This window comes from Varanus komodoensis, unplaced genomic scaffold (assembly GCF_004798865.1).
Source record: "Varanus komodoensis strain SLA01 unplaced genomic scaffold, ASM479886v1 scaffold10, whole genome shotgun sequence".
NCBI classification, from domain to species: domain Eukaryota; kingdom Metazoa; phylum Chordata; class Lepidosauria; order Squamata; family Varanidae; genus Varanus; species Varanus komodoensis.
Window position 1 is genome coordinate 14997451 of NW_025335269.1, and position 13029 is coordinate 15010479.

General features: G+C 39.2%; 1 protein-coding gene across 3 annotated transcripts in view; it reads right to left on the reverse strand.

The window, feature by feature from the left end:
* The window catches only part of SEPTIN7 (septin 7), an 87810-nt gene that overhangs the window by 14931 nt on the left and 59850 nt on the right, over nt 1-13029 (reverse strand). For all 3 annotated transcript variants that reach the window (XM_044454540.1, XM_044454549.1, XM_044454556.1), the window contains exons 8-11: nt 10525-10617; nt 8312-8408; nt 5750-5801; nt 4598-4723 (exon numbers count right to left, since the gene is read on the reverse strand). In XM_044454540.1, the coding sequence (XP_044310475.1) occupies nt 4598-4723; nt 5750-5801; nt 8312-8408; nt 10525-10617 (368 nt within the window). The remainder of the gene's footprint in view (nt 1-4597; nt 4724-5749; nt 5802-8311; nt 8409-10524; nt 10618-13029) is intronic.

Consider the following 13029-nt stretch of genomic DNA (forward strand, 5'->3'; position numbering starts at 1 on the left):
AGTCCGGCTTCAGACCCGGGTACGGTACTGAATCTGCCTTGGTCGCCCTGTACAATGACCTGTGCAGGGAGAAGGACAGGGGGAGTGCGTCCCTGTTGGTTCTCCTGGACCTCTCAGTGGCTTTCGATACCATCGACCATGGTATCCTTCTGGATAGGCTAGCGGGATTGGGGGTCGGAGGCACTGCTTTGCAGTGGTTCCGCTCCTATCTCAATGGCCGATTCCAGAAGGTGGTGCTGGGGGACTATGGCTCTGCACCATGGCAGCTATGCCATGGAGTTCTGCAGGGATCCATTTTGTCCCCCTTGCTGTTTAACATCTACATGAAACCGCTGGGAGAGGTCATCAGGAGGTATGGGCTGCAGAATCATCAGTACGCTGATGATACCCAGCTCTACCTCTCGTTTTCCACCAATCCAGGTGAGGCAGTGGCTGTACTGAACCGGTGCCTGGCCGAGGTAATGGGCTGGATGAGGGCCAATAAACTGAAGCTCAATCCAGACAAGACAGAGGTCCTGTTGATTGGTGGATCGGGCTTCGGAGAGGGTGAACTGAACTTAGTCCTGAATGGGGTTGCACTCCCTCTTAGGGAAAAGGTCCGCAGCCTGGGAGTGCTCCTCGACCCAGAGCTTTCATTGGAAGCTCAGGTAACAGCAGTGGTGAGGAGCGCTTTCCTTCAGCTTCGGCTGATCCATCAGCTGCGCCCCTACCTGGAGTACGACTGCCTGGCGACAGTGACACACGCGCTGGTGACTTTCCGTCTGGACTTCTGTAACGCACTCTACGTGGGGCTACCCTTGAAGACGGTCCGGATACTTCAATTGGTTCAACATAGAGCTGCCAGGCTACTGACGGGGACTGGGCGTTATGTTCAAATGACTCCAGTCCTCCGTCAGCTTCACTGGCTTCCCATTGAAGTCCAGGACCAATTCAAGGTGTTGGTGATGACCTATAAAGCCCCAAACGGCTTGGGTCCTGGTTACCTGAAGGAGCGCTTACTTCCATATATGCCCGCCCGCCCCTTGAGATCTGCGGGAGAGGCCCTTCTCTGGGAACCCTCCGTGAAAGAAATTAGGAGGGTAGGTACTCGGAGGAGGGCTTTCTCTGCGGAGGCACCCAATCTATGGAATGCGCTCCCCAGAGAGGTCCACCTGGCGCCGTCGTTATTTGTTTTTCGGCACCAGGCGAATACCTTTCTATTTAAACATCATTTTAATTGTTAATATTATTTGCTTATTTTATCTGGCCAGGGCGACTTATTTTATATTGTTAATTTGTATATTTGGATGTATTATATTTTAATTTTATGTTGTGAGCCGCCCCGAGGCTTCGGCGAATGGGGCGGCATAGAAATGTTTTAAATAAATAAATAAATAAACATTGAGAGTTAAACCACCACAGTCTTGCACCTCTTTGTGATTGTAAAAGGCAAACAATTTTACCTGGCAGAGATATTATCTCTTGTACACACAAATGAGTAATCTAAGGTTAAAGTGTCACTATGTTGTATAGAAATTACATGAAGCCAGTAGAATGTAAAGTGGTGAAGCTGTTGATTTGACTACAGAATCATGATGCTTGGTGCCAGTGTGGATGTCAAGTTGCAAGATGATGTTCGGAAAATCCAGGTGATCTCAAACATCACTTGTTCATGCATCTCCAGTTGGAATTTAATGCCATGCTGCCTGGGAATAGTAATAATGTAGCCTGGAGGGCACCAGGTTAGAGAAGACTGGCCTAGACATAAACTGCCCACCAGGGCAATAAAGTTGCTAGAGCCACAACAAAGGCTAGAGGCTAGGCTGGAAGTCATATTAAAATTCTATTCATTCTGGTATGCCTGATGGTATGTTGCAACCACAGGCTATTAAACTCCTTATATTTGTTTATTCATTTTTTCAACTTATATTCTGCTATAACTAGTCTGAAGGCTCTCTAAACAGATAAATAAATGTTTATTTTTATCTAAAAGCATCTTCAGAATAGGTTAAACAGGACAACCTTTTGCAAAAGGGAAAGGAACCTCTATTTTGGGATATTGATAATACTTTCATCCTATTAGTATCGGTGTCCTAGTTCAAACATTACCATGGCTGGCCCTTTATGTAGGCTCCCATAATCTCTGTTGCCAATATCCCAGTGAAAAATCCTTTGGACTCTTCACTACAGCCTTGCTTGGTTTAGAAGTTCATAAGAGAGGCATCAGGGATTTCTTTCCTGCACAAGTCTCTGCCTCTCTACACTGCAATGGGAGAAATCGTTCCTCTTCCCCAGCTCTACTTCTAAGTACTCTGAACACACCTAAGGTCTGTGACAGGAGAAGGCAACAAGAAAATGAGGAGCTGATTAATAAGTTGCACTGATAATTGCAACCCATTGCCCTTCTGAGGAGTGCGTGAGCACCCTTCTACTACTTCAAAGAATATGCAAGCTGAGGTACCAAAACCAATGCTCAATCAGGTAGAGTTGCTATGTATATTCCTGCACCCCCAGATCCACTTCTGAGGCAAAGACATTATGTATAATTAGACATCTTTGTAAGACACTTTATACCACATGTTCTTTGGAAGTAACCTATTTCCCCGAAAATAAGACCTAACCGGAAAATAAACCCTAGCATGATTTTTCAGGATATGCTCATAATTTAAGTCCTACCCCAAAAATAAGCCCCAGTTAAGTCTATCAGCAGACGGATGCATTTAGTATGTCCATTGCAACACATGATGGATGCATTATAAAATAACAATATTAATATATAAATAAATATAAATATTATTATTGACATTAATACTTAAATAAATGAAATAAATGATAATATAAATTATAATTATTTGTAAATACCTAAGCGGGCGCATTTGGATGAGAGGTGAACACCTATGTAAACAGATGAACTCAACACTTATTGATGAATGACCAATTGGAGTACAGACGCCACATGAATAACGTGAGCGCCTGATAACAAACGGATGTGTTTCATAATTCAATATGTCGTGTGTTGTAATGGACATACTTGGTGCACTTGTGTGTTGCCACTCCTGTCTCATAAGTCTTCAATTAACACGTGATATAATGGAAAATTTAAAGGGAATATTTTGACCCCCAGACAAGATGAGTGGAAAAAGAAAGAGTTATTCAATCAAGTACAAGAATGGAATCATGGAGGACCACTCTCCTTCAGCTGTGGTATCTAAATCAGGTCAATTGTGAACATTTTTATCCACAAGCATCTTGTTTATATTTTCACAATAACATGGCCCATAACCTTAGCTCAAACTCCAAAACTGGGCTCCAAAACCCTCAACAAGAACAGCCCACACAATTCTAGTTCTTGACCTTCCTGTCTGGGATAGGCTTGAAGTAGCACCACAGTTTGCTTATACAACTTTATCGTTTCAGCACAACAGCCATCAGTTCTCTCCAAGTTATGAGCTCATGGCAACAGCTCTGGTCTGCTGATGATCAGCTCAATGGTACAGCATACATGCAGGAGGTCCCCAGATAAATCCTTGGTATTAAGGATCAGGAAGAAATGGGACAGGAAAAAGTTCTGCCCAAGACTGAAACAGACCAACAAGCAGTTTGACTGCATGCATAGCAAGCAACTATCTCTGTCTCTTATGCTGGCAGGCCAGTCAGAGGAATAGGTGTTAGGCGAGTCTTATCAGGAAACTCAAATCTCTTTCATGAGAAAAGTATATATCAGGTAAAGCCACACTTTTCTAGCAATACACGGTTCTCTAGAAGAGAGCAATCTGTGCACCCAAGTAGCGATATGATTTTAAAATCCAATTTAGCTGAAATGCTGAATTCTTGCCTCTAGGGGCATGAGGAAGCACTAATGATTCAATAATTCTCCCTACTGGACTTTAAAGTGCCTCACTCATACATGCACACACAAATGCCAAAAGCAAATGCTGAACTAAATGCTTAAATTCATATCACTGAAGTCTACAGCTACACAGAAATAATATTAGCATAGCTAAAATTCACAGAATTTCAACTGGCATTCGAGTGGTTCATCTACAGCTTTATTAAATGCAATCGCATAAAAAGCCATGAATATATCAAAAGATCTGGACTACAATCCTGTACATACTAATCTTGAAGGAAGTCCCATTGACTTCTAAGTGAATATGCATCAGGCTGCACCATACACAGAAGATCCTCCCCCAGCCTGATACCCTGTAAATTTCAATTACGGCTCCTAGCATTCCTGACCACTGGACATGCTGGCTGGGGCTAATGTGAATTAAAAGTCTGTAACATTTGGGAGAAACCAAGTTGGAGGAGACTGGCACAGAATGTAAGAGCCATGCTGAATCAGACCAAAGGCCTATGTATTCCATTAATCTTATTTCTCACAGTAGACAACCAAATGCCTAGGAAAAATATACAAGTAGAGTATCTGTCTCTCTCTTGTTGATGTTCCTCAGCAACTGGTATTCAGACACATGCCACTCTGATACTAGAAGTATAAAATTATCATGACTATTACTTTGGTACTTTATGATCCCTTAAATATGTGATTGAATGGCAGAGTATACAATCCAAAACCAATCTGCCATAAACCTGTGAGAAAAGTCATAGTGCCACCTACTTTGTTAACTGCCCTTTGTTTTTGTTGTTGTCAACTCCATTGTACGTAACAGCTGCCAGTTTTCTGCTTCTGTAATTCTCATAATGGACATTATTGGTGACATCCTTCAGGTCTTGCATGTGAGTTCTATTTAAGAAAAGGGACAATTCATCAACAACATACATTTCTTAATTAGCATCAAATAAATGCAGTATTAAATTTTAATTTGTAAAAACTTTGAAATACGACTTTGCAATGTCTTCAGTTTCAAACAACAATTTATTGTGCTAACAGAAAGATATGAAAATGTTTTCACATCTGGTAAATCCTACATATATTTACCTAATAAGCAAGAAACTATACCTGTAGATATAATTCAGATGTAGATTTGTGCATCCATTAACTCTTAATATATATTTCGATTTATGCCTGATGCATACTTAGGATCAGGGCTTAAAGCTATGGTTTCCCTACCTAAGGCCTTCATGTCAATTTCTAGGCCTCCAAAGGGAAGCCTATATATCCCCACCAACATTCATATTCCAAAGCATGATAAAATATCAACTGCTGGCTTTTACAGCTTCCAGGCATTTGCAAATAAATGTCCCTTTGCTTGCATAATTGCAGTAAGGGAATCTAGTCCATTTTACAAATCAAAGGCTTACAAGAAAACGCCCCGCCCCCCACCATTTCATCACTTCAACTGAAACAAGAACGCCAACAATTATGCACACTGAAAAGGCAACCGAGTACACAAAAAATAGATTTCTTTAATTAAATAATAAAAATATTTCTAAAGATTTATGTTCCAGTGATATTTCAAAAATAAATGAGATAATTTTACCACGTTCAACAGGGTTGCAAAAGCAGATAGCTAGCTCTAGTCTTCCAGTTTTAAAGATATAATGTCAAAAGTTGTAGACAACTAGTTCCAAAAACTACACAAGCCATTTGCACTTTGTGATAGTAAACAAGGTATACACTAAAATGCAAATGATTCTGTAAATATTTTAGTTTAATATCCTTATATTGTAAATGAAGAAGCATATCTCTAATATATGGAACTGCAACAGACTTGGTTAGCATAACTGTAAAACCTCATCATCCCATTCAGCAAAAACTCTATTCTTCAAACTCTATTTCCAATATCAATGTTGGGCATCACTTGCTTACCTTATCAACATGTTTCTTAGAATTGTGAAGTCACAGTGTTCACCATTTTCCACTGTAAAAGAAAAATACTGCATTTTATACAACCAACAGACATCTGTCAGCATCAAGTGGGCTGGGGGAAGGCATGGAAGCCAGCCCACCATTCACCATTATTGCTACTGACTTTGAAGAAAAGTAGCAGAGGCTGAGGCAAATCTAGCCATCATTTTTTATGTTGAACTATCAAGATATCATTATATGTGGATATATTTTCAAAATACACAAAATTACTGCAACAAAAAAAAGTTAATTGGTTACCTCAAATATGTAAATAGGAAAACAGAATATAAATCAAACAAATGGGGCCCTGAACCAAAATGTTGCAGTATAGGATGCTTCTTTGCAAGGTGTAAGTTTTTCTTCATTTTGAGTTTTGCCCAGAAACTCAGCTACACTGGGCAGGACCATCAAAATGGAGACAACAGATTAAGATGCATTCACCCTCTTCAGGAGTAACAGTTGCATCTGCAGGAGAGAATGGATATCTCTAGTGGTGATGGGGCAAAGAGACTTCTGAAGGGCAGCTAATGGGCAGTAGTGGTATTTGAGGGCAACACTGGCAGAGAATCTTTCACAGACAATGGCAGTGACACATACATGAACTCTGGATAGTACCATGCAGAAGAAGGCAATGGTAAACCACTTCTGCATTCTCTTAGTTTGAAAACCCTATGATGAAACACGCCAAAATGAAACAAGAAGATTGGGCTCCCAGGTCAGAAGGCACTCAACTAGCTACTGGAGAAGAGCAAAGGACAAGGATGAATAGCACTTTCGCTAATGACTAGATCAAAGCCAAAAGGAAGTCTAGTGACTGAAATGCAGAGATGAAAGGAAAGTCTGATGCTGCACAACACATATAATTGGAACAGAGAATGTGAGAAGTATGAATTGTTAACACACCAAACCAAGACGTGCTGATAATCATAGGTGACTGGAACACAGTAGGAAATGAAGCTGCCAAAACAAGACCAGGAGCCAATTGTGGTAATGACCATGAGCTTGTAATATCAAAAATCAGAGTAAAGCTCAAAAAATTATTGGACAGAAATATAGTGCTGAAATGCACCTTAAATAACATTCCTGAAATTTGACGTCTACATAAAGAACAGATCTGCATTACTGAACTCAACTGATGGTGAGCCAGAAAAACTGTGGAATGAAATCAGAGACATTATTAGGGAAGAATTCCAAAAGAAAATTCCTGTAGCAAAAAGAAACAAAAAGTCTAGATGGATGATAGCAGAAGCGCTCACAATTGCTAAGGACAGGTGAGAAACAAAAGCAAAAGGTGATATAAATAGAATTAGAATCTTGAATGCAACTTTTCAGCTACTATCATGTAGACACAAAAAAGACTATTACACTGGCTAGTGCGAAGAAGTAGAAGAGAACAATAAAAGAGGAAAAACAAGAAACTTCTTCCAGAAGACCCAAGAAATCAAAAGGAAATTCAAACCTAAAATTGGAATGCTAAAAGACCAACAGGAGAACACACTATCTGACCAAGAGAAAATAAAGAGAAGGTGGAAACAATATACAGAAGAAGTATACAGAGGCAATAAAAAGATGGCAGACTCTTTCAAAGAGGAATCCAATGAGAAAGAACCTGTAATATGAGAAAGCAAAGCTGTTTTTAAAACATTTGGAAGGAATAAAACTTCCAGAGTAGACCATATACCAAGAGAACTATTTCAAACTGCATAGACTGAATCAGTCCAAAGCCTAACCAGAATATACTGGTAAACACGGAAAAACAAAACAACGGCCCACAGACTGGAAATGCTCAACCTACATTCCAGTCCCCAAGAAAGGAGATAAAACAGTGCTGCCAGCATAGGATCATTACACTCAGTTCCCATGCCAGCAAAGTGATGTTCAAGGTGTTGCAACAAAGAATATTACTCTACATAGAGTAAGAAACACCTGATATTCAAGCTAGATTCTGAAAAGGAAGGAGTACTTGAGATCACACACTTTTGTTACTGGAGCATACTAAAGAATTTCAGACCAGTCTATGCTTTAGAGACTACAGCAAAGCCTTTGACTGCGTGGATCATGAGAGTGACTATAAAGAAAGCTACAGGGCTGAATTTACAAGAGCAGAGTAGGGCTATCAAGGATAGGAATTTTGGAGGGCATTCATTTGTGGACTCGCCATAAGTCAGAGACAACTTGACAGCACAGAACAAGGTAGCACTGAACAACAAGAGAATCAACAGAGGTGTAAGCATCCTGCTGGATTCTACCCATTAAAATCTTTGATTTCTCCATTACTGTCTATGGCGGGGTGGAAAGAGGGTAGCTCTTCAGATTTTTTGGGCTTCCAACTCTCATAGGCTCCTGTCAGCTTGACCAATGGTCAGGAATGCTGGGAAGAAATCTGGTTCCTTCAATGATAATCTGTCAATTACAGTTTACAAAGTAATACTGCTCTGAGCAAGGCATTTCAAAGATATAACATAAAAGTGTAAGTTTCTTGCCCAAACATAGAAATATTACACAAGATTTCTATGAACTTACCTTCTGCAACACCCCAAGGATACTGTCTTCCTCTAACTCTCTTGCCATTGACTTCGATGATAGTATTGCTACCAACTACAGCAAGAGGTAAACGGTCCTATAAGAATACAGAGTATGAGAATATACCCTTTCTGTGTCAAGTATTGACAAAGCTAATAAAAGTACATTACGTAATTCTTCTGAATACATACAATATCCAAGCTGGATAAAAACAAGACAAGGAATTTCTGAAATATTATTTGTCAGCAGCATTAACTCAATATCAGAAGACATGTTTTGCATGCACAGGATCTCAATTCAGTCCTTGGAATCTCCAACTAAAACACATCTCAGATGGCAGGGTACACAAAAAATTCTGCTTGAGATCTGTTGTCAGTTTGAGCTGATGTTCCTGAACTCAGTGGTCATTTCTTTATTATACCCAAAAGCAAGAAAGCAAGCCCACCCAGAAACAAATTCCGAATATTATTATTGATAACACACACATCTTCAGAACCAGTGAATGAAGAGAGACCTAGGACAGGGAAATTAATGCTACAGTTTTATATGCTTACATTTTTATGAGGAATTTACTTGGTATAAGACTACATATTGGTCACTGTGGGTGCCACAGGCCTTCTTAAGCAGTTAAATTTAAAAATATCTATTTATTTAATTTCTATACTGCCCAATTAGTCAAAATGACTCTGTTTATCCCCTTTAAAAGTGGCTTTCTGAGAAGGATCTCAGGAAGATCTCAGGGGCCACACAAGTATATAGGTGCTATTTAAGACTATTTATTGGTCCTCATCCAATCCATGACAAAGCCAAGACACGGATTCAGAATGGCCACTGCCACACCTGGGTTACATGAAAAAGATTGGCAGAGCTGAGTATCATTCAGTATATTGATGACATCTCAGATCATACCTCTGGATGACAACCACCCCCACTGGTTTCATGTAGATGTTAAATAGCATGGGGGATAAAAAAGAGCCCTGCAGTACCCCATGGCATAACTGCCATGGCACAGAACAGTAATCCCCCGAAGTCAGCCAGTCAGGTAGAAGTGGAATCACTGCAAAGCAGTGGCTTCAACTCTGAACCCAGACAGCCAATCCAGAAGGATACCATGGGTCAATGGTATCAAAAGTCACTGAGAGTTCCAGAAGAACCAATAAGAGTTTTTAATGTAATTAAAAACAATCCACAGATAAAAGAATTGCAAAGGACCCAATAGATTAAAAATATCACATCTCATTTAAGCTATGTTGCAGCACTTCGGACTTAATATGAAATAAAATTGCTTTATTGCATGGGTGATCACTTGGATACAAGAAATAAAAACACTGTTTGTATTTGATATCAGTTTTGTTTTGAAGTTGCAACAGGCTGCCCATATACTTAAAAAAGATAGCTTCCATTTCCATTTAGATTAACCCCAGTTTAGTGCGACGTCCAAACCCTAATTTGTGGTTGATCTTAGCAGCAGTCAGTGAAAACAAACCAGATTCACTAGGCTCATTTCTTTCATTTCATTTCAGGCAGATTCAGCTAGCCATACTTAAAATTAACAGTTGGGGGCTGGGCAATACAATAACTTTTTTTAATTTTTGGGAAGTAAAAGCTTCCAAATTTATTTTTACAGCTGTGCCAGAAAAGTGGGAAGATATGAACAAATTAGTGACCTGCTGATACTCATTCCTGAAAGACTAAATTATGGTTAATGTCACTTTCAAATGAGGCCTCCATCATGATATTGATGAGAAATGTGATTTTTGAAATTTACCAATGTTGTGAAGTACTTCAAGCACCACTTATTCCCTTGGAAAAAGCAAAAAGGGAAAAATGGATAAGCATGTTTCACAGATCATGACCAAAAATAAACATCCCTTGTTTTGTGCAAGCACTTTTTCTGTGTAAGAAAAGATACAATAAGGTACGGGAAAAATAATTCATCTGAACAAACAACCCTGTTGCCATTGCGTAACTTTCAGTTGCTGGGAAGCAGCAGTTTCCGGCATAAGTTGTAGGGGGCTTTTTATAGAAGAGCTTTCCTAGGGGCTTTAGTATACTGAAGAGCTCTGCATTAACATCCTTTTGTGGAATACCTCTCTTCACTGAGTCATGGGCAAGTCTATTTGCACAGAGTTCTGTGCACACACAGAGTTCTATGCTTTATGTGAGAGGCAAGATCTGTTTATGACTATTTTGTTACAATACACTTTTTGTACCTTTATCTTTTTAACCAGCTTATTTTCTTCTTCATCATCTGTTTCTGGGAATTCATATATTTTAATTTTGTGCTCTTGAATTTCTTTCATTATCTGAAAACAAAAATAGTGTTAATAGAAGATTGAAACAATTATTGGACTTGCTTATGAAACAGAGTATTTTCTGCTTTCAAAAATCAATCTCCAACAACACATGAAAATTGAATATTACTCTTCCATGCCAAATTATGAATACAGTTTCTCCATTCTCAATTTACAAGATGCTTTGGAAAACTAACTTACACATTTACATATTCAGACAAACTTGTATCCATCCATAAAATTATCTCACTAACATTTGGTACTGTTTCTGACAGAATGGCACACAGGAAATTAAAAGAATGAAGAAAATAATGAAGTAGAAATAGGATATTTATTTTTTCCTTTGTTGGTGTTTGTGCTTGATGCTGTTGTTTAAACACATTTATTTGTAAGTTTGTTTGCTGCAGGTTGCATTTCAGTTAAAAGATCTTTTGTTAAAGATCAGCGTGTTTTACTAGTTGCACCTGTGCAGTCGGAAGCAAGTTCTACTGAGTGTAATGGAGCAAGTATATGTAACAGAGACGTAGTAACATGCAAGCAGGAGAAGGAAGTTTTAGCAGGCTTGGAATAACTCCGAAGTCTTTAGAAAAACAAAGTAAGGGGGGATAGTTAGTTTTAATTGAACAATGAGCCACAGATTGCCTATGCCTGCTTCAAGTGCAGAAATGCACACTGAATTTGCGAGTGTACATGTGTACAGTACACACAGGATTTGCTATTTGTCATCTTATACAAAAATTATTTAAAAAACCATATCTAAGTGTTTTTCATTCCAAAAAGCAACATATTTTTGTAAGTTTTCCCCAGTGAGCGCGCCCAATTTCCAAATGAAAGTGCTCAGAGGGGGCAGTCTGTTTCACAATGTTTTCTCTTGCAGTCCTATTTGCTGCCTCTTTCCAGCTCAGTTATCTTGAGATGCAGTGGCTAGAACTGTACATAGAATTCCTTAACGTGGGCACACAATTCATAAGCATAAATGGATTATGATAGTGTTATTTTATATTTGAAAGCTTTCCCATTTATCATTAACATGAACTTTGACTTTTTCACTGCAGCTGCACACTGGGTCAACATTTTCATCACACTACCCATCATAGTCTCAAGATCCCTTTCCTAGTAACACACACCAGATCAAACTATCGTCCATTTTGCCCAGTTTGAAGAAATCCGTTCGGAGCTTGAAAAGGGCAAATAAAATGATCCATGGGCTGAAGCAAAATCCCTTATCTAGAAAGTTCACAGAGTTTGGAGTTTTTAAGGTTGCGGGGAGGGGAGGACTAACAGGGAAGATAACTGAAATGTGTAAAATTATACTTGGGTTAGAGAACAATTGGTGTGATAATATGAAAACCTAGGATCATCCACTGAACCTAAATGCTGGGGAGATCCAGGACAAACAAAAGGTAGCTTTCTTTCTGAGCTCACAGTTAAATATCAAATTTGGTACCACAAGTAGTTGGCAAAAAGTTAACACCGGTTGCCAACTCAGAAGGCTTTAAAAGGGGGATGAGATTAGTCAAGATGGCTATAAACTTCCTTCAATAACAGAGGCACTATGCCTTTTAATAATACTTTCTGAGAAACATGAATGGAAATGTTCTATTGCACTCACATCCTGTTTCTGGCTATCCATAGGAATCTGGACAGGACACTGTGGGAATGGAATGCTAGAATTGAGACACTGTTCTGATCCAGCAGGGGTCTTCTTATGTTGATAAGCTTACTGAGTGCCTATCAGTCTAGAAGTGATGCAGACCACCCAAAATTAAGGCAGTGACTTTTTCATATCTTGGGGGCCCAGTAAGTATATTCAGATTTACAAAATGAAAAGATCTGTTTTGAAACTTCAGTATAGCTTAAGAAGGATCTTTGAGCTTCCTGTATGTATGTAATGCTCAAGGTAATAAAGCCTATAAACCTAAGACACAGAAAAATAATCTCAATGTTGTCTGGAAATAAGGCTTTCAGGTTCAAACTACACAATAACTTTGGGCAGGTGGGAGGAAGACTAGAGAACATGATTATGCTTAACCACAGCTGTAATATAACCCTGGATTTCTGCCTTGTTTTTTACAGCTTGATTTTCCTATTCTTCCATGACAGAGGAGGTATCTAAGGACAATGGAAGTTGGATAGCGTATATGAATCCAATGAATCAAAAACTACAGTTGAGCAGTTGAGATATAGAAATGTTAGGAAGGCAGCTAAGACAATAAGAGAAGAGGCCTTTCCTCTTTTCCCTGCTGAAATTAACCACCTACGAGACCTTAATAGCATTACATGGATCCTCTACAAGGTGGGCTGGAGAATGGACAGGAACATTGCTCTTAGGAGGACAAGGAAAGACAATTGTTTCTTGCAAGCTGCACTGATATCTAATAGCTAATGTGCAAGAAGAATTGTGAAGTACTGATTATCTGTTTT